This window comes from Oncorhynchus nerka, linkage group LG26 (assembly GCF_034236695.1).
Source record: "Oncorhynchus nerka isolate Pitt River linkage group LG26, Oner_Uvic_2.0, whole genome shotgun sequence".
NCBI lineage: Eukaryota > Metazoa > Chordata > Actinopteri > Salmoniformes > Salmonidae > Oncorhynchus > Oncorhynchus nerka.
Genome location: NC_088421.1, coordinates 53,088,469 through 53,112,076, shown reverse-complemented (window position 1 = coordinate 53,112,076; position 23,608 = coordinate 53,088,469). Strand labels below are relative to the sequence as shown.

Genomic DNA, 23,608 nt, shown 5'->3' with positions numbered 1-23,608 from the left:
AGGAGAACCCTGGGGTAGGGGGTATAACGAGGAGAACCCTGGGGTAAGGGGTATAACGAGGAGAACCCTGGGGTAGGGGGGTATAACGAGGAGAGCCCTGGGGTAAGGGGTATAACGAGGGTGTAGTGGTGTGTGTTGTTACCTGGTCAGGTGTAGTAGTGTGTGTTGTTACCTGGTCAGGTGTAGTGGTGTGTGTTGTTACCTGGTCAGGTGTAGTGGTGTGTGTTGTTACCTGGTCAGGTGTAGTGGTGTGTGTTGTTACCTGGTCAGGTGTAGTGGTGTGTGTTGTTACCTGGTCAGGTGTAGTGGTGTGTGTTGTTACCTGGTCAGGTGTAGTGGTGTGTGTTGTTACCTGGTCAGGTGTAGTAGTGTGTGTTGTTACCTGGTCAGGTGTAGTAGTGTGTGTTGTTACCTGGTCAGGTGATCAGGACTCCTAGAGAACATCCGTCCTCATCTGTGATGTTCCTCAAGTTATTCTCTACCTCGTCCACGGAACTACACACACACACACACACACACACACACACACACACACACGTGAATAAACCAGACCAGACCTTAGTCAAGGATGTTATAACACTAGAGACAGACCAGGCCTTAGTCAGGGATGTTATAACACTAGAGACAGACCAGGCCTTAGTCAAGGATGATGCTGTTATAACACTAGAGACAGACCAGGCCTTAGTCAGGGATGTTATAACACTAGAAACAGACCAGGCCTTAGTCAGGGATGATGCTGTTATAACACTAGAGACAGACCAGGCCTTAGTCAGGGATGATGCTGTTATAACACTAGAGACAGACCAGGCCTTAGTCAGGGATGATGCTGTTATAACACTAGAGACAGACCAGGCCTTAGTCAGGGATGTTATAACACTAGAGACAGACCAGGCCTTAGTCAGGATGATGCTGTTATAACACTAGAGACAGACCAGGCCTTAGTCAGGGATGTTATAACACTAGAAACAGACCAGGCCTTAGTCAGGATGATTATAACACTAGAGACAGACCAGACCTTAGTCAGGCCTTTAGTCAGGGATGATGCTGTTATAACACTAGAGACAGACCAGGCCTTAGTCAGGGATGTTATAACACTAGAGACAGACCAGGCCTTAGTCAATGATGTTATAACACTAGAGACAGACCAGGCCTTAGTCAGGGATGTTATAACACTAGAGACAGACCAGGCCTTAGTCAGGGATGTTATAACACTAGAGACAGACCAGGCCTTAGTCAAGGATGATGCTGTTATAACACTAGAGACAGACCAGGCCTTATAGTCAAGGATGTTATGATGCTGTTATAACACTAGAGACAGACCAGGCCTTAGTCAGGGATGTTATAACACTAGAGACAGACCAGGCCTTAGTCAAGGATGATGCTGTTATAACACTAGAGACAGACCAGGCCTTAGTCAAGGATGTTATAACACTAGAGACAGACCAGGCCTTAGTCAGGGATGTTATGACACTAGAGACAGACCAGGCCTTAGTCAGGGATGATGCTGTTATAACACTAGAGACAGACCAGGCCTTAGTCAGGGATGTTATAACACTAGAGACAGACCAGGCCTTAGTCAGGGATGTTATAACACTAGAGACAGACCAGGCCTTAGTCAAGGATGATGCTGTTATAACACTAGAGACAGACCAGGCCTTAGTCAGGGATGATGCTGTTATAACACTAGAGACAGACCAGGCCTTAGTCAAGGATGTTATGATGCTGTTATGACACTAGAGACAGACCAGGCCTTAGTCAAGGATGTTATAACACTAGAGACAGACCAGGCCTTAGTCAAGGATGTTATAACACTAGAGACAGACCAGGCCTTAGTCAGTAATGTAACTGAGTCTCTCTGGATAAGAACGTCTGTTAAGTGACTAACATGTTAATGTAACTGATATAATATCTTACGTGAGGAAGTCCCTGACGTCCTCTACAGTGAGTTCTCCGGTGGTGTCCAGGCTGACGTCAGCCATGCTGAGGGGGGAGTCCAGAGGGGAGAGGGGAGGCGGGGAGGACAGGCTACACTGGCGGTCCTCGGTTAACCCTGGGGGTCAGGGGTTAGAGGTCAGACTGAGGCAATGTGAAAGGGGATCGGTTGACAGCCAGCTAGTAACTGTTAGTGTAACAGTATAACTTTAGACCGTCCCCTCGCCCATACCCGGGCGCGAACCAGGGACCCTCTGCACACATCAACAACTGTCACCCACGAAGCATCGTTACCCATCGCTCCACAAAAGCCGCGGCCCTTGCAGAGCAAGGGGAACTACTACTTCAAGGTCTCAGAGCAAGTGACGTCACTGATTGAAACGCTATTTAGCGCGCACCGCTAACTAAGCTAGCCGTTTCACATCCGTTACATTAGCAGAAGGACCAATGAGAAGCGTTCCACGTACCTTCAGCCTGGTTCCAGTGAGTTCCGTTGGCCCGGAGAGGCATGGCTGCGTCGTCGCTATGGAGACAGAGAACAGCATCAGAGCAGTAGCTCACTGTGTTGTTGATACTGGGGCGGCGTAGCCTAGTGGTTAGCGCGTTGGACCAGTAACCGCAAAGGTTTTCTAGATCAAATCCCCGAGCTGACAAGGTAAAAATCTGTCGTTCTGCCCCTGAACAAGACAGTTAACCCACTGTTCCTAGGCAGTCATTGAAAATAAGAATTTGTTCTTAACTGACTTGCCTAGTTCAATAAAGGTTAAATAAATTAAAATTGAGCATCTTGATCTTAATGAGGAAGCTAAATTGAATGATTTTTACAAGGCGGAGGAGGAGCCTTCATACGGTCCAGGAAACAATGGCGTGAAAAGGGCAAAAAGAACAGCAGATAACAGTCTTTAGAACGTTGTTTTTAGGCTTCTACTATGAAGGGGGGCTGAATGAGAGGGGATTGAGCCAGGTGTCTGTCCGAGTGCCACAGGCTCGTGACGCGCGGTCACGAGAGAGTTGGCTCTCGTTCCATTGCTTTTCTACAGACAATGGAATTCTCCGGGTTGGAACTTTATTGAAGATTTATGATAAAAAAAAAAACATCCTAAAGATTGATTCTATACTTAGTTTGACAAGTTTCTACGACCTGTAATATAACTTTTTGAACTTTCCGTCCGACGTTCAGCTGGACCTGAACGCGCGTTTTGGATTTTGTTTACCAAACAAAAGAAGTTATTTGGACATAAATGATGAACTTTATCGAACAAATCAAACATTTATTGTGGAACTGGGATTCCTGGGAGTGCATTCTGATGAAGATCATCAAAGGTAAGTGAATATTTATCATGTTATTTCTGACTTCTGTTGACTCCACAACATGGTGGATATCATTTTTGTGCTGCTTTGTGGTCTGAACACTGTAATCAGATTATTGCATGGTTTGCTTTTTCCCATAAAGTTTTTTTATTTTTTATTTTAAAATCTGACACAGCGGTTGCATTATATATTGACACTCCTAAAATAACCACTACAAAAGTATAGCCTCAATCTTTGCAGAACAAGGTTATAACGTGGTGCTTGGGTTTATGAAAGGGCGCCATATATCTAATAATCTGAGGCTGGTGTTCGACTTGGTTGAGTATTATTGTGATCTATCAGATGACTTCCCCGTTATCTTATTTTGGGGGGGGGATTTTCATTAAGCATTTGACACATACAGTAAGTCACAGTCTTATCTTTGATTGTCTTAAGGCATTTGAAGTTTGGTCATTTTGGTTGTTGATGCTGTTAGAACTCGGTATAATGGAACAGCTGTATCAAACTGTCATGGAAACATCCTCAAGGTTTTAACGTTTTTACAAAAGGAACACGACAAGGTTGTCCAATCTCACCTTTTTTTTGTTGCAATTTTTTTTTTTCATCTCAAACCTTTATGCTCATTAGTTTATCGAAGTCAATCTGGAGGCATTACATTCCAGAGAGATCAAGATACCCCAACAGGTGGTGTAGTGACCTGATGTTAGTGTGTAGTGACTCCTCATTTAAATACAAAAATACACAAACTAGATATTGGATATTGTGAAGCAGTTCTCTAAAATATCAGGTTTGGTTTTTACATCTTTCCAACATGTGAGATGTTTGTTCTGAAAGAAGCAGATCAATACGGCAGATTGTAACATCTCTGAAAAATATACTGCGACTCTGAAAACTTACTTAGAATCCTGTAACTGAATCTATCAACAAACAAAAAAAAATTCTCCTCCTGGTTAGAGATTTAGTTCTTCAAGGGAGACTTTAATTGAAAGCTGAGGGGCAATTTGTAGCTTTATTTTAACTAGGCAAGTCAGTTACAGGAGAGGTGAGGACGGGGAGGACAGGAGGTGTGAGGACGGGGAGGACAGGAGGTGTGAGGACGGGGAGGAAAGGAGGTGTGAGGACGGGGAGGACAGGAGGTGTGAGGACGGGGAGGACAGGAGGTGTGAGGACGAGGAGGAAAGGAGGTGTGAGGACGGGGAGGACAGGAGGTGTGAGGACGAGGAGGTGTGAGGACAGGAGGTGTGAGGACGGGGAGGACAGGAGGTGTGAGGACAGGAGGTGTGAGGACAGGAGGTGTGAGGACGAGGAGGACAGGAGGTGTGAGGACGGGGAGGACAGGAGGTGTGAGGACAGGAGATGTGAGGACGGGGAGGACAGGAAGTGTGAGGACAGGGAGGACGGGGAGGACAGGAGGTGTGAGGACGGGAGGTGTGAGGACGAGGAGGACAGGAGGTGTGAGGACAGGAGGTGTGAGGACAGGAGGTGTGAGGACGAGGAGGACAGGAGGTGAGAGGACAGGAGGTGTGAGGACAGGAGGTGTGTGGACAGGAGGTGTGAGGACGAGGAGGACAGGAGGTGTGAGGACAGGAGGTGTGAGGACAGGTGGTGTGAGGACAGGAGGTGAGAGGACAGGAGGTGTGAGGACAGGAGGTGTGAGGACAGGAGGTGTGAGGACGGGGAGGACAGGAGGTGTGAGGACGGGAGAGGACAGGAGGTGTGAGGACAGGGAGGACGGGGAGGACAGGAGGTGTGAGGACGGGAGGTGACAGGAGACGAGTGAGGACAGGAGGAGGACAGGAGGTGTGAGGACAGGAGGTGTGAGGACAGGATGTGTGAGGACAGGAGGTGAGAGGACAGGAGGTGTGAGGACGAGGAGGACAGGAGGTGAGAGGACAGGAGGTGTGAGGACAGGAGGTGTGGGACAGGAGGTGTGAGGACGAGGAGGACAGGAGGTGTGAGGACGAGGAGGACAGGAGGTGTGAGGACAGGAGGTGTGAGGACAGGTGGTGTGAGGACGGGGAGGACAGGAGGTGTGAGGACGGGGAGGGACAGGAGGTGTGAGGACAGGAGGTGTGAGGACGGGGAGGACAGGAGGTGTGAGGACAGGAGGTGTGAGGACAGGAGGTGTGAGGACGGGGAGGACAGGAGGTGTGAGGACAGGAGGTGTGAGGACAGGAGGTGAGAGGACAGGAGGTGTGAGGACAGGAGGTGTGAGGACGGGGAGGACAGGAGGTGTGAGGACGGGAGAGGACAGGAGGTGTGAGGACAGGAGGTGAGAGGACAGGAGGTGTGAGGACAGGAGGTGTGTGGACAGGAGGTGTGAGGACGAGGAGGACAGGAGGTGTGAGGACAGGAGGTGTGAGGACGGGGAGGACAGGAGGTGTGTGAGGACGGGGAGGAAAGGAGGTGTGAGGACGGGGAGGACAGGAGGTGTGAGGACGGGGAGGAAAGGAGGTGTGAGGACGGGAGGTGTGAGGACGGGGAGGACAGGAGGTGTGAGGACGGGGAGGACAGGAGGTGTGAGGACGGGGAGGAAGGAGGTGTGAGGACGGGAGGTGTGAGGACGAGGAGGACAGGAGGTGTGAGGACGGGAGAGGACAGGAGGTGTGAGGACGGGGAGGAAAGGAGGTGTGAGGACGGGAGGACAGGAGGTGTGGGGAGGGGAGGAAAGGAGGTGTGAGGGACGGGAGGTGTGAGGACGGGAGGACAGGAGGTGTGAGGACGGGGAGGACAGGAGGTGTGAGGACGGGAGGTGTGAGGACGAGGAGGACAGGAGGTGTGAGGACGGGAGAGGACAGGAGGTGTGAGGACAGGAGGTGTGAGGACGGGGAGGACAGGAGGTGTGAGAACGGGGAGGACAGGAGGTGTGTGAGGACAGGAGGTGTGTGGACAGGAGGTGTGAGGACGGGGAGGACAGGAGGTGTGAGGATGGGGAGGACAGGAGGTGTGAGGATGGGGAGGACAGGAGGTGAGGACGGGAGAGGACGACAGGAGGTGTGAGGACGAGGAGGACAGGAGGTGTGAGAACGGGGAGGACAGGAGGTGTGAGGACGGGGAGGACAGGAGGTGTGAGAACGGGGAGGACAGGAGGTGTGTGAGGACAGGAGGTGAGAGGACAGGAGGTGTGAGGACGGGGAGGACAGGAGGTGTGAGGACGGGGAGGACAGGAGGTGTGAGGATGGGGAGGACAGGAGGTGTGAGGATGGGGAGGACAGGAGGTGAGGACGGGAGAGGACAGGAGGTGTGAGGACGAGGAGGACAGGAGGTGTGAGGACGGGAGGTGTGAGGACGGGGAGGACAGGAGGTGTGAGGACAGGAGGTGTGAGGACGGGGAGGACAGGAGGTGTGAGGACGGGGAGGACAGGAGGTGTGAGGACGGGAGGTGTGAGGACGGGGAGGACAGGAGGTGTGAGGACCTGGGTTGGTGTGAGGACCGGGAGGACAGGAGGTGTGAGGACGGGAGGTGTGAGGACGGGGAGGACAGGAGGTGTGAGGACGAGGAGGTGTGAGGACGGGAGAGGACAGGAGGTGTGAGGACGGGGAGGTGTGAGGACAGGAGGTGTGAGGACAAGAGGTGTGACCTGATGTTAGTGTGTAGTGACCTGGTGTTAGTGTGTAGTGACCTGGTGTTAGTGTGTAGTGACCTGATGTTAGTGTGTAGTGACCTGGTGTTAGTGTGTAGTGACCTGGTGTTAGTGTGTAGTGACCTGATGTTAGTGTGTAGTGACCTGGTGTTAGTGTGTAGTGACCTGATGTTAGTGTGTAGTGACCTGGTGTTAGTGTGTAGTGACCTGATGTGTGTCTCCAGAGGTGTTAGTGTGTAGTGACCTGGTGTTAGTGTGTAGTGACCTGATGTTAGTGTGTAGTGACCTGGTGTTAGTGTGTAGTGACCTGGTGTTAGTGTGTAGTGACCTGATGTGTGTCTCCAGAGGTGTTAGTGTAGTGACCTGGTGTTACCTGTGTGTTGATGTTAGTGTAGTGACCTGATGTGTGTCTCCAGAGGTGTTAGTGTGTAGTGACCTGGTGTTAGTGTGTAGTGACCTGGTGTTAGTGTGTAGTGACCTGGTGTTAGTGTGTAGTGACCTGGTGTTAGTGTGTAGTGACCTGATGTTAGTGTGTAGTGACCTGATGTGTGTCTCCAGAGGTCTCTCCAGCTCCACAGTACACAGAGGTTCTGTGATGACTTTAGCTGACAGGGAGAAACGCTGGTACTCTGATGGAGATATCAGGTAGAACCCTACACACACAGAGAGAGAGAGAGAGATCAGGTAGAACCCTACACACAGAGAGAGAGAGATCAGGTAGAACCCTACACACACAGAGAGATCAGGTAGAACCCTACACACTGAGAGATCAGGTAGAACCCTACACAGAGAGAGAGAGATCAGGTAGAACCCTACACACAGAGAGAGATATCAGGTAGAACCCTACACACACAGAGAGAGATCAGGTAGAACCATACACAGAGAGAGAGAGAGAGATCAGGTAGAACCCTACACACAGAGAGAGATATCAGGTAGAACCCTACACACACAGAGAGATCAGGTAGAATCCTACACACACAGAGAGATCAGGTAGAACCCTACACACACAGAGAGATCAGGTAGAACCCTACACACAAAGAGATCAGGTAGAACCCTACACACACAGAGAGACCAGGTAGAACCCTACACACACAGAGAGATCACATAGAACCCTACACACAGAGAGACCACGTAGAACCCTACACACACAGAGAGATCAGGTAGAACCCTACACACACAGAGAGATCAGGTAGAACCCTACACACACAGAGAGAGATCAGGTAGAACCCTACACACACAGAGAGATCACGTAGAACCCTACACACACAGAGAGACACACACAGAAATATCACGGTAGAACCCTACACACACAGAGAGATCAGGTAGAACCCCACCACACAGAGAGATCAGGTAGAACCCTACACACACAGAGAGATCAGGTAGAACCCTACACACACAGAGAGATCAGGTAGAACCCTACACACACAGAGAGACCACGTAGAACCCTACACACACAGAGAGATCAGGTAGAACCCTACACACACAGAGAGATCACGTAGAACCCCCCCACACAGAGAGATCAGGTAGAACCCTACACACACAGAGAGATCAGGTAGAACCCTACACACACAGAGAGAGATCAGGTAGAACCCTACACACACAGAGAGATCACGTAGAACCCTACACACACAGAGAGATCACGTAGAACCCTACACACACAGAAATATCACGTAGAACCCTACACACACAGAGAGATCAGGTAGAACCCTACACACACAGAGAGATCAGGTAGAACCCTACACACACAGAGAGAGATCAGGTAGAACCCTACACACACAGAGAGATCACGTAGAACCCTACACACACAGAGAGATCAGGTAGAACCCTACACACACAGAGAGATCACGTAGAACCCTACACACACAGAGAGAGATCAGGTAGAACCCTACACACAGAGAGAGAGATCAGGTAGAACCCTACACACACAGAGAGATCACGTAGAACCCTACACACACAGAAATATCACGTAGAACCCTACACACACAGAGAGATCAGGTAGAACCCTACACACACAGAGAGAGATCAGGTAGAACCCTACACACACAGAGAGATCAGGTAGAACCCTACACACACAGAGAGATCACGTAGAACCCTACACACACAGAGAGATCAGGTAGAACCCTACACACACAGAGAGATCAGGTAGAACCCTACACACACAGAGAGATCACGTAGAACCCTACACACACAGAGAGATCACGTAGAACCCTACACACACAGAGAGATCAGGTAGAACCCTACACACACAGAGAGATCACGTAGAACCACACACAAACGGAAACATGCATATCAACAATATTGTTGTGTGTGTGTGTGTGTGTGTGTGTGTGTGTGTGTGTGTGTGTGTGTGTGTGTTCTCACCCTGCCCGTTCCTTGTGAAGACACAGGAAGCGATGCCACTGATGTCCTCTTTACGGATACAGTCATAACGTACCTACAGACAGAGACAGAGGTTAACACACACACTGCAACACACACACACACACACACACTGCAACACACACACACACACACTGCAACACACACACACACACTGGAACACACACACACTGCAAAACAAACACACACTAGGTTAAACAGGTACACCCCCCCCCTACCTGTGGCCGTAGGGCAGGTACGTTAAACAGGTACACCCCCCCTACCTGTGGCCGTAGGGCAGGTACGTTAAACAGGTACACCCCCCCCCTACCTGTGGCCGTAGGGCAGGTACGTTAAACAGGTACACCCCCCCCTACCTGTGGCCGTAGGGCAGGTACGTTAAACAGGTACACCCCCTCCCCTACCTGGGGCCGTAGGGCAGGTACGTTAAACAGGTACACCCCCCCCTACCTGGGGCCGTAGGGCAGGTATATTAAACAGGTACACCCCCCCTGTGGCTACCTGGGGCCGTAGGGCAGGTATGTTAAACAGGTACACCCCCCCCCCACTACCTGGGGCCGTAGGGCAGGTATGTTAAACAGGTACACCCCCACTACCTGGGGCCGTAGGGGCAGGTATGTTAAACAGGTACACCCCCCACTACCTGGGGCCGTAGGGCAGGTATGTTAAACAGGTACACCCCCCCCACCCCCACTACCTGGGGCCGTGGGGCAGGTATGTTAAACAGGTACACCCCCCCACTACCTGGGGCCGTAGGGCAGGTATGTTAAACATGTACACCCCCCCCTACCTGTGGCCGTAGGGCAGGTATGTTAAACAGGTACACCCCCCCTGGGGCCGTAGGGCAGGTATGTTAAACAGGTACCCCCCTACCTGTGGCCGTAGGGCAGGTACGTTAAACAGGTACACCCCCCTACCTGTGGCCGGGGGCAGGTACGTACCTGGGGCCGTAGGGCAGGTACGTTAAACAGGTACACCCCCTACCTGGGGCCGTAGGGCAGGTACGTTAAACAGGTACACCCCCCTACCTGGGGCCGTAGGGCAGGTATGTTAAACATGTACAAACCCCCCCCCACTACCTGGGGCCGTGCAGGTATGTTAAACAGGTACACCCCCCCACTACCTGGGGCCGTAGGGCAGGTATGTTAAACAGGTACACCCCCCCTACCTGTGGCCATAGGGCAGGTATGTTAAACAGGTACACCCCCCCTACCTGTGGCCATAGGGCAGGTATGTTAAACAGGTACACCCCCCCCCTACCTGTGGCCGTAGGGCAGGTACGTTAAACAGGTACACCCCCTCCCCTACCTGGGGCCGTAGGGCAGGTACGTTAAACAGGTACACCCCCTCCCCTACCTGGGGCCGTAGGGCAGGTACGTTAAACAAGTGCAGGTCTCCAAGGTTGGTCAGACAGACCAGACTGGTCTCACTGTAGTCCTCCTGGGCTGTGGAACACACCGTCACCATGGCAACCCTCCGCACACGACAACCCTCATGAGCCGTCAGCTTGAACTTGGTCTTCGCACCGACCTTAGGAAGACTGAACACCTGTCAACACAATATACCTGTCAACAAAACATACCTGTCAACACAATACACCTGTCAACACAATACACCTGTCAACACAATACACCTGTCAACACAATACACCTGTCAACACAATACACCTGTCAACACAATACACCTGTCAACACAATATACCTGTCAACACAATACACCTGTCAACACAATACACCTGTCAACACAATACACCTGTCAACACAATACACCTGTCAACACAATACACCTGTCAACACAATACACCTGTCAACACATTATACCTGTCAACACAATATACCTATCAACACTGACCTTAGAGAGACTGAATACCTGACTGACAGGTAATTCCCAACAGGTGTGTGTGTGTACCTTGAGTTGTTCCTCTGATGCGATGAGGACAGAGTGTGGGTTAGTCATGTCTGGAGCAGTAGCCAGGTCCAGAGAGGCTTGGTAAGGTTCTGGTAACGGTTTCCCCCGTCCGTCCAGAACGCAGATGGACACGACCGGAGCCCTGTGCATCAGCTGGATCTCTTTCCCCAACACGGCCTCCACACAGCCGCTCCCCTCACCCCCCAGCCGTCCACGGCCCGACCCCACACCCGGAACCTCCAACGCGTAAGCATACACACTCCCTGAGTTTGTCCCCGCCCACAGCGTCGGGCCGTGGTGTGTACCTGGGGGAGACAGAGATATACACGTTACCATAGATACACACACATTAAACAGAGATATACACATTAACATAGATACACACACATTAAACAGAGATATACACATTAACATAGATACACACACATTAAACAGAGATATACACGTTACCATAGATACACACACATTAAACATAGATATACACATTAACATAGATACACACACAAACAGAGATATACACGTTACCATAGATACACACACATTAAACAGAGATATACACATTAACATAGATACACACACATTAAACAGAGATATACATGTTACCATAGATACACACATATTAAACAGAGATATACATGTTACCATAGATACACACACATTAAACAGAGAAATACACGTTACCATAGATACACACATTAAACAGAGATATACATGTTACCATAGATACACACACATTAAACAGAGATATACACGTTACCATAGATACACACACACACTAAACAGAGATATACATGTTACCATAGATACACACACATTAAACAGAGATATACACATTAACATAGATACACACACATTAAACAGAGATATACATGTTACCATAGATACACACACATTAAACAGAGATATACATGTTACCATAGATACACACACATTAAACAGAGATATACATGTTACCATAGATACACACACATTAAACAGAGATATACACATTACCATAGATACACACACACACTAAACAGAGATATACATGTTACCATAGATACACACACACACTAAACAGAGATATACATGTTACCATAGATACACACACACTAAACAGAGATATACACGTTACCATAGATACACACACATTAAACAGAGATATACACATTAACATAGATACACACACATTAAACAGAGATATACATGTTACCATAGATACACACACATTAAACAGAGATATACATGTTACCATAGATACACACACATTAAACAGAGATATACATGTTACCATAGATACACACACATTAAACAGAGATATACACGTTACCATAGATACACACACACACTAAACAGAGATATACATGTTACCATAGATACACACACACACTAAACAGAGATATACACATTAAAACAGAGATATACATGTTACCATAGATACACACACATTAAACAGAGATATACACATTAACATAGATACACACACATTAAACAGAGATATACATGTTACCATAGATACACACACATTAAACAGAGATATACATGTTACCATAGATACACACACATTAAACAGAGATATACATGTTACCATAGATACACACACATTAAACAGAGATATACATGTTACCATAGATACACACACATTAAACAGAGATATACACGTTACCATAGATACACACACACACTAAACAGAGATATACATGTTACCATAGATACACACACACACTAAACAGAGATATACACGTTACCATAGATACACACACACACTAAACAGAGATATACACGTTACCATAGATATACACACACACTAAACAGAGATATACACATTAACATAGATACACACACACACTAAACAGAGATATACATGTTACCATAGATACACACATTAAACAGAGATGTACACATTAAAACAGAGATATACATGTTAACATAGATACACACATTCATAAACAAAGATATACAGTTGAAGTAGGAAGTTTACATACACCTTAGCCAAATACATTTAAACTCAGTTTTTCACAATTCCTGACATTTAATCCTAGTAAAAATTCCCAGTTTTAGGTCAGTTAGGATCACCACTTTATTTTAAGAATGTGAAATGTCAGAATAATCATAGAGAGAATGATTTATTCTTATTTTTATTTCACCTTTATTTAACCACGTAGGCTAGTTGAGAACAAGTTCCCATTTGCAACTGCGACCTGGCCAAGATTTCAGCGTTTATTTCTTTCATCACATCCCCAGTGGGTCAGAAGTTTACATTCACTCAATTAGTATTTGGTAGCATTGCCTTTAAATTGTTTAACTTGGGTCAAACGTTTCAGGTAGCCTTCCACAAGCTTCCCACAATAAGTTGGGTGAATTTTGGCCCATTCCTCCTGACAGAGCTGGTGTAACTGAGTCAGGTTTGTAGGCCTCCTTGCTCGCACACGCTTTTTCAGTTCTGCCCACAAATGTTCGATAGGATTGAGGTCAGGGCTTTGTGATGGCCACTCCAATACCTTGACTTTGTTGTCCTTAAGCCATTTTGCCACAACTTGAAATATGCTTGGGGTCATTGTCCATTTGGAAGACCCATTTGCGACCAAGCTTAAACTTCCGACTGGTGTTGTGGAAAATATTAAAAATTAAAACAAATACTACTCAGATACCGGAGTTTCTGAATTCAAATTAGAATTTTATTGCAGAGGACAACAAAATGCCGAGCACCTCCATGGAAGAACTGCCTCCTCATTCTTAGTGCTTGGCTTTTATACAGTTTCATCACCCCATTTGCTTTCTTACATAGTTTCCATGATCTTATTGGCTCAGATATTGGGGCATATATTCTATTGGCTCAGATATTGGGGCATAGATTCTATTGGCTCAGATATTGGGGCATAGATTCTATTGGCGGCGTGACATGACATACCCGTTAGCTAATGTTCCAAAGGTCTTTACAAGTTCAGAACTACATTATCAATCAATGTATGGTTAACGTGTGTGTGCGTGTCCAGGAGCCTTCACAAGATCAGATATGACCCAGATCTGTCACATCTTGTTAGTTAACCCTCATCTACACAGATTCTGCTTATGTTCTGTTCTTTACGTGTCCAATGGTCCATTCGATGTTGATCCAGCTTTGTACACTCACATGGGCTCAGACTTCATTCTGTTGATTCGTTCTACTTCAAAGAGAAACAGTCCTGTCACATCTTGTTAGTTAACCTCGCCTCATCTACACAGATTATGCTTACGTTCTGGTCAATTCGATGTTGATCCAGCTTTGGGCTCAGACTTCATTCTGTTGATTCGTTCTACTTCAAAGAGAAACAGTATAGGTTACTGAAAATCACCAGATGACTGGAAAATCTCCAACACACGTCTTGAGATGTTGCTTCAATATATCCACATAATTTTCCTTCCTCATGATGCCATCTATTTTGTGAAGTGCACCAGTCCCTCCAGCAGCAAAGCACCCCCACAACATGATGCTGCCACCCCCGTGCTTCACGGCTGGGATGGTGTTCTTCGGCTTGCAAGCCTCCCCCTTATTTCCTCCAAACATAATGATGGTCATTATGGCCAAACAGTTCTATTTTTGTTTCATCAGACCAGAGGACATTTCTCCAAAATGTACGATCTTTGTCCCCATGTGCAGTTGCAAACCGTAGTCTGGCTTTTTTATGGCATTTTTGGAGCAGTGGTCTCTTCGTTGCTGAGCGACCTTTCAGGTTATGTCGCTATAGGACTCGTTTTACTGTGGATATAGATACTTTTGTACCTGTTTCGTCCAGCATCTTCACATGGTCCTTGCTGTTGTTCTGGGATTGATTGGCACTTTTCGCACCAAAGTACTCCAGGAGACAGAACGCGTCTCCTTCCTGAGCGGTATGATGGCTGCGTGGTCCCATGGAGTTTATACTTGCGTACTATTGTTTGTACAGATGAACATTCAGGCATTTTGAACCAGACTTGTGGAGGTCTACAATTTTCTTTCTGAGGTCTTGGCTGATTTCTTTTGATTTTCCCATGATGTCAAGCAAAGAGGCACTGAGTTTTAGGTAGGCCTTGAAATACATCCACAGGTACACCTCCAACTGACTCAAATGATGTCAATTAGCCTATCAGAAGCTTATGAAGCCATTACATCATTTTCTCGAATTTTCCAAGATGTTTAAAGGTACAATCAACTTAGTGTATGTAAACTTCTGACCCACTGGAATTGCGATACAGTGAATTATAAGTGAAATAATCTGTCTGTAAACAGTTGTTGGAGAAATGACTTGTGTCATGCACAAAGTAATGTCCTAACCGACTTGCCAAAACTATAGTTTGTTAGCAAGAAATTTGTGGAGTGGTTGAAAAACTAGTTTTAATGAATCCAACCCAAGTGCATGTAAACTTCTGGCAACTGTATCAGACAGAATCATACCATACCGTCTCTAAGGTACGTACCAGACAGAATCATACCATACCGTCTCTAAGGTACGTATCAGACAGAATCATACCGTCTCGAAGGTACGTATCAGACAGAATCATACCATACCGTCTCTAAGGTACGTATCAGACAGAATCATACCGTCTCTAAGGTACGTATCAGACAGAATCATATCATACCGTCTCTGAGGTACGTATCAGACAGAATCATACCATACCGTCTCTGAGGTACGTATCAGACAGAATCATACCATACCGTCTCTGAGGTACGTATCAGACAGAATCATACCATACCGTCTCTGAGGTACGTATCAGACAGAATCATACCATACCGTCTCTAAGGTACGTATCAGACAGAATCATACCGTCTCTAAGGTACGTATCAGACAGAATCATATCATACCGTCTCTAAGGTACGTATCAGACAGAATCATACCATACCGTCTCTAAGGTACGTATCAGACAGAATCATACCGTCTCTGAGGTACGTATCAGACAGAATCATACCGTCTCTAAGGTACGTATCAGACAGAATCATACCATACCGTCTCTAAGGTACGTATCAGACAGAATCATACCGTCTCTAAGGTACGTATCAGACAGAATCATACCGTCTCTAAGGTACGTATCAGACAGAATCATACCGTCTCTAAGGTACGTATCAGACAGAATCATACCGTCTCTAAGGTACGTATCAGACAGAATCATACCGTCTCTAAGGTACGTATCAGACAGAATCATACCGTCTCTAAGGTACGTACCAGACAGAATCATACCATACCGTCTCTAAGGTACGTACCAGACAGAATCATACCGTCTCTAAGGTACGTATCAGACAGAATCATACCGTCTCTAAGGTACGTATCAGACAGAATCATACCGTCTCTAAGGTACGTATCAGACAGAATCATACCGTCTCTGAGGTACGTATCAGACAGAATCATACCGTCTCTGAGGTACGTATCAGACAGAATCATACCGTCTCTGAGGTACGTATCGGACAGAATCATACCGTCTCTAAGGTACGTATCAGACAGAATCATATCATACCGTCTCTAAGGTACGTATCAGACAGAATCATACCATACCGTCTCTAAGGTACGTATCAGACAGAATCATATCATACCGTCTCTAAGGTACGTATCAGACAGAATCATACCGTCTCTAAGGTTCGTATCAGACAGAATCATACCGTCTCTGAGGTACGTATCAGACAGAATCATACCGTCTCTAAGGTACGTATCAGACAGAATCATACCGTCTCTGAGGTACGTATCAGACAGAATCATACCGTCTCTAAGGTACGTATCAGACAGAATCATATCATACCGTCTCTAAGGTACGTATCAGACAGAATCATACCGTCTCTAAGGTACGTATCAGACAGAATCATACCATACCGTCTCTGAGGTACGTATCAGACAGAATCATACCATACCGTCTCTAAGGTACGTATCAGACAGAATCATATCATACCGTCTCTAAGGTACGTATCAGACAGAATCATACCGTCTCTGAGGTACGTATCAGACAGAATCATACCGTCTCTAAGGTACGTATCAGACAGAATCATACCGTCTCTAAGGTACGTATCAGACAGAATCATACCGTCTCTGAGGTACGTATCAGACAGAATCATACCGTCTCTGAGGTACGTATCAGACAGAATCATACCGTCTCTAAGGTACGTATCAGACAGAATCATACCATACCGTCTCTAAGGTATGTATCAGACAGAATCATATCATACCGTCTCTAAGGTACGTATCAGACAGAATCATACCGTCTCTAAGGTTCGTATCAGACAGAATCATACCGTCTCTAAGGTACGTATCAGACAGAATCATACCGTCTCTGAGGTACGTATCAGACAGAATCATACCGTCTCTGAGGTACGATCGATAGAATCATACCGTCTCTAAGGTACATCAGACAGAATCATATCATACCGTCTCTAAGGTACGTGCATCAGACAGAATCATACCATACCGTCTCTAAGGTACGTATCAGACAGAATCATATCATACCGTCTCTAAGGTACGTATCAGACAGAATCATACATACGTCTCTAAGGTACGATCAGACAGAATCATACCATACCGTCTCTGAGGTACGTATCAGACAGAATCATACCGTCTCTAAGGTACGTATCAGACAGAATCATACCGTCTCTGAGGTACGTATCAGACAGAATCATACCGTCTCTAAGGTACGTATCAGACAGAATCATATCATACCGTCTCTAAGGTACGTATCAGACAGAATCATACCGTCTCTAAGGTACGTATCAGACAGAATCATACCATACCGTCTCTGAGGTACGTATCAGACAGAATCATACCATACCGTCTCTAAGGTACGTATCAGACAGAATCATATCATACCGTCTCTAAAGTACGTATCAGACAGAATCATACCAGACAGAATCATACCATACCGTCTCTAAGGTACGTATCAGACAGAATCATATCATACCGTCTCTAAGGTACGTATCAGACAGAATCATACCGTCTCTGAGGTACGTATCAGACAGAATCATATCATACCGTCTCTAAGGTACGTATCAGACAGAATCATATCATACCGTCTCTAAGGTACGTATCAGACAGAATCATACCGTCTCTGAGGTACGTATCAGACAGAATCATACCGTCTCTGAGGTACGTATCAGACAGAATCATACCGTCTCTAAGGTACGATCAGACAGAATCATACCGCTCTCTAAGGTACGTATCAGACAGAATCATACCGTCTCTAAGGTACGTATCAGACAGAATCATACCGTCTCTAAGGTACGATCAGACAGAATCATACCATACCAGACAGAATCATCTAAGGTACGTATCAGACAGAATCATATCATACCGTCTCTAAGGTACGTATCAGACAGAATCATACCGTCTCTAAGGTACGTATCAGACAGAATCATACCGTCTCTGAGGTACGTGATCAGACAGAATCATACCGTCTCTAAGGTACGTATCAGACAGAATCATACATACCGTCTCTGAGGTACGATCAGACAGAATCATACATACCGTCTCTAAGGTACGTATCAGACAGAATCATATCATACCGTCTCTAAGGTACGTATCAGACAGAATCATACTCTAAGGTACGTATCAGACAGAATCATATCATACCGTCTCTGAGGTACGTATCAGACAGAATCATACCATACCGTCTCTAAGGTACGATCAGACAGAATCATATCATACCGTCTCTAAGGTACGTATTGAGACAGAATCACCATACCGCCTCTGAGGCACGATCAGACAGAATCATATCATACCGTCTCTAAGGTACGTATCAGACAGAATCATATCATACCGTCTCTAAGGTACGTATCAGACAGAATCATACCGTCTCTGAGGTACGTATCAGACAGAATCATACCGTCTCTAAGGTACGTATCAGACAGAATCATACCGTCTCTGAGGTACGTATCAGACAGAATCATATCATACCGTCTCTGAGGTACGTATCAGACAGAATCATACCGTCTCTAAGGTACGTATCAGACAGAATCATATCATACCGTCTCTAAGGTACGTATCAGACAGAATCATACCGTCTCTAAGGTACGTATCAGACAGAATCATATCATACCGTCTCTAAGGTACGTATCAGACAGAATCATACCGTCTCTAAGGTACGTATCAGACAGAATCATACCGTCTCTAAGGTACGTATCAGACAGAATCATATCATACCGTCTCTGAGGTACGTATCAGACAGAATCATACCGTCTCTAAGGTACGTATCAGACAGAATCATACCGTCTCTGAGGTACGTATCAGACAGAATCATACCATACCGTCTCTAAGGTACGTATCAGACAGAATCATACCGTCTCTAAGGTACGTATCAGACAGAATCATACCGTCTCTAAGGTACGTATCAGACAGAATCATACCATACCGTCTCTGAGGTACGTATCAGCGAAACAGAGGCACCGCACCACTCCTGATAGAGAGTCGTCAGCTGATCTCGGCTCGATCCTCCTCTGCACCGGAGCTACTTCCTCCTGGTCAGCTAGCGCTGCGTTGGCCTCCTGGATCTACACACACACACACAGGAAATGATGTCACACTCATCGGAAGCTCTGTGAGAACCAACCAACACACAGGAAATGATGTCACACTCATCGGAAGCTCTGTGAGAACCAACCAACGCACAGGAAATGATGTCACACTCATCGGAAGCTCTGTGAGAACCAACCAACGCACAGGAAATGATGTCACACTCATCGGAAGCTCTGTGAGAACCAACCAACGCACAGGAAATGATGTCACACTCATCGGAAGCTCTGTGAGAACCAACCAACGTATATATATCGTGAGAACCAAATCTATTTTTATATATATTTTGAGTACTGATGGAATTCTAGACATTCAAAGACATATCATGATTTATATGATGTTGGGCTAAAATGGCTGCCATAGAACGGTGTCACGTTGATTCATCATGATGCTCATTCTAGACATCCAGGGTGCGTTGGGAAATTCACACCGGAGCCCTCTGGTTTGATGCTCATTCTAGACATCCAGGGTGCGTTGGGAAATTCACACCCTCTGGTTTGATGCTCATTCTAGACATCCAGGGTGCGTTTGGAAATTCACACCCTCTGGTTTGATGCTCATTCTAGACATCCAGGGTGCGTTTGGGTTTGATTCACACCCACCCTCTGGTTTGATGCTCATTCTAGACATCCAGGGTGCGTTGGGAAATTCACACCGAGCCCTCTGGTTTGATGCTCCCTAGACATGGTTTGATGCTTTGATGCTCATTCTAGACATCCAGGGTGCGTTGGGAAATTCACACCGGAGCCCTCTGGTTTGATGCTCATTCTAGACATCCAGGGTGCGTTGGGAAATTCACACCCTCTGGTTTGATGCTCATTCTAGACATCCAGGGTGCGTTGGGAAATTCACACCCTCTGGTTTGAGCCCTAGACATCCAGGTTTGATGCTCATTCTAGACATCCAGGGTGCGTTGGGAAATTCACACCGGAGCCTCTGGTTTGATGCTCATTCTAGACATCCAGGGTGCGTTGGGAAATTCACACCAGGGTGCCCACCCTCTGGTTTGATGCTCATTCTAGACATCCAGGGTGCGTTGGGAAATTCACACCGGAGCTCTGGTTTGATGCTCATTCTAGACATCCAGGGTGCGTTGGGAAATTCACACCGGAGCCCTCTGGTTTGATGCTCATTCTAGACATCCAGGGTGCGTTGGGGGCTCATTCACACCCTCTGGTTTGATGCTCATTCTAGACATCCAGGGTGCGTTGGGAAATTCACACCCTCTGGTTTGATGCTCATTCTAGACATCCAGGGTGCGTTGGGAAATTCACACCGGAGCCCTCTGGTTTGATGCTCATTCTAGACATCCAGGGTGCGTTGGGAAATTCACACCCTCTGGTTTGATGCTCATTCTAGACATCCAGGGTGCGTTGGGAAATTCACACCTCTGGTTTGATGCTCATTCTAGACATCCAGGGTGCGTTGGGAAATTCACACCCTCTGGTTTGATGCTCATTCTAGACATCCAGGGTGCGTTGGGAAATTCACACCCTCTGGTTTGATGCTCATTCTAGACATCCAGGGTGCATTGGGAAATTCACACCCTCTGGTTTGATGCTCATTCTAGACATCCAGGGGTGCGTTGGGAAATTCACAGCCCTCTGGTTTGATGCTCATTCTAGACATCCAGGGTGCGTTGGGAAATTCACACCCTCTGGTTTGATGCTCATTCTAGACATCCAGGGTGCGTTGGGAAATTCACACCCCTCTGGTTTGATGCTCATTCTAGACATCCAGGTGCGTTGGGAAATTCACACCCTCTGGTTTGATGCTCATTCTAGACATCCAGGGTGCGTTGGGAAATTCACACCGGAGCCCTCTGGTTTGATGCTCATTCTAGACATCCAGGGTGCAAATTCCACCCTCTGGTTTGATGCTCATTCTAGACATCCAGGGGGTGCGTTGGGAAATTCACACCGGAGCCCTCTGGTTTGATGCTCATTCTAGACATCCAGGGTGCGTTGGGAAATTCACACCGGAGCCCTCTGGTTTGATGCTCATTCTAGACATCCAGGGTGCGTTGGGAAATTCACACCCTCTGGTTTGATGCTCATTCTAGACATCCAGGGTGCGTTGGGAAATTCACACCGGAGCCCTCTGGTTTGATGCTCATTCTAGACATCCAGGGTGCGTTGGGAAATTCCAGGGGATAGCAGGAGACAGACTAGTGTCCTGTCCAGGGGGTGTCCTGGTACATCAAGCTGTCTCACTAAGGTAACGGGAGACAGACTAGTGTCCTGTCCAGGGGGTGTCCTGTACATCAAGCTGTCTCACTAAGGAAACAGGAGACAGACTAGTGTCCTGTCCAGGGGGTGTCCTGGTACATCAAGCTGTCTCACTAAGGTAACGGGAGACAGACTAGTGTCCTGTCCAGGGGGTGTCCTGGTACATCAAGCTGTCTCACTAAGGTAACGGGAGACAGACTAGTGTCCTGTCCAGGGGGTGTCCTGTACATCAAGCTGTCTCACTAAGGAAACAGGAGACAGACTAGTGTCCTGTCCAGGGGGTGTCCTGGTACATCAAGCTGTCTCACTACAGGAGACAGACTAGTGTCCTGTCCAGGGGGTGTCCTGGTACATCAAGCTGTCTCACTACAGGAGACAGACTAGTGTCCTGTCCAGGGGGTGTCCAGTACATCAAGCTGTCTCACTAAGGAAACAGGAGACAGACTAGTGTCCTGTCCAGGGGGTGTCCTGTACATCAAGCTGTCTCACTACAGAAACGGGAGACAGACTAGTGTCCTGTCCAGGGGGTGTCCTGTACATCAAGCTGTCTCACTAAGGAAACAGGAGACAGACTAGTGTCCTGTCCAGGGGGTGTCCTGTACATCAAGCTGTCTCACTAAGGAAACAGGAGACAGACTAGTGTCCTGTCCAGGGGGTGTCCTGTACATCAAGCTGTCTCACTACAGAAACAGGAGATAGACTAGTGTCCTGTCCAGGGGGTGTCCTGTACATCAAGCTGTCTCACTAAGGAAACAGGAGACAGACTAGTGTCCTGTCCAGGGGGTGTCCTGGTACATCAAGCTGTCTCACTATAGAAACAGGAGACAGACTAGTGTCCTGTCCAGGGGGTGTCCTGTACATCAAGCTGTCTCACTAAGGGGAGACAGACTGTGTCCTGTCCAGGGGGTGTCCTGTACATCAAGCTGTCTCACTAAGGAAACAGGAGACAGACTAGTGTCCTGTACATCAAGCTGTCTCACTACAGAAACAGGAGATAGACTAGTGTCCTGTCCAGGGGGTGTCCTGGTACATCAAGCTGTCTCACTACAGAAACAGGAGACAGACTAGTGTCCTGTCCAGGGGGTGTCCTGTACATCAAGCTGTCTCACTAAGGAAACAGGAGACAGACTAGTGTCCTGTCCAGGGGGTGTCCTGTACATCAAGCTGTCTCACTACAGAAACAGGAGATAGACTAGTGTCCTGTCCAGGGGGTGTCCTGGTACATCAAGCTGTCTCACTACAGAAACAGGAGACAGACTAGTGTCCTGTCCAGGGGGTGTCCTGTACATCAAGCTGTCTCACTAAGGAAACAGGAGACAGACTAGTGTCCTGTCCAGGGGGTGTCCTGGTACATCAAGCTGCCTCTCTACAGAAACAGGAGACAGACTAGTGTCCTGTACATCAAGCTGTCTCACTACAGAAACAGGAGATAGACTAGTGTCCTGTCCAGGGGGTGTCCTGGTACATCAAGCTGTCTCACTAAGGAAACAGGAGACAGACTAGTGTCCTGTCCAGGGGGTGTCCTGTACATCAAGCTGTCTCATTGTGTGTCTTACCTTGCTGGTAGGGGTGGGGACGGGGCGTTTCTTCCCAGACACTCTACTCTTCCTGATGCGTCTGAAGCTCTGTCTGAGAGACTTCTTCAGACTCTTCACTCTGCTGAGGGGACCCTCCATCGAGCTCTTCAGGGGAGGACCCTCGTTAGGGTGCAGGGGGACACCTGGAGACAACAGAGAGACAGAACAGATTAACAACACCAGAGGGGACATCTGGAGACAACAGAGAG

At 47.4% G+C, this 23,608-nt stretch overlaps 1 protein-coding gene across 1 annotated transcript in view; it reads right to left on the bottom strand.

Moving 5' to 3' along the window:
* Window positions 1-23,608, bottom strand: part of LOC135564921 (lethal(2) giant larvae protein homolog 1-like) — a 107,776-nt gene that overhangs the window by 5,512 nt on the left and 78,656 nt on the right. The window contains exons 16-24 of the mRNA XM_065011005.1: window positions 23,379-23,542; window positions 19,434-19,572; window positions 11,115-11,419; window positions 10,563-10,754; window positions 9,189-9,261; window positions 7,369-7,480; window positions 2,400-2,455; window positions 1,915-2,050; window positions 413-495 (exon numbers count right to left, since the gene is read on the bottom strand). Coding sequence (XP_064867077.1) covers window positions 417-495; window positions 1,915-2,050; window positions 2,400-2,455; window positions 7,369-7,480; window positions 9,189-9,261; window positions 10,563-10,754; window positions 11,115-11,419; window positions 19,434-19,572; window positions 23,379-23,542 — 1,256 coding nt within the window. The 3' untranslated portion in view covers window positions 413-416. The remainder of the gene's footprint in view (window positions 1-412; window positions 496-1,914; window positions 2,051-2,399; window positions 2,456-7,368; window positions 7,481-9,188; window positions 9,262-10,562; window positions 10,755-11,114; window positions 11,420-19,433; window positions 19,573-23,378; window positions 23,543-23,608) is intronic.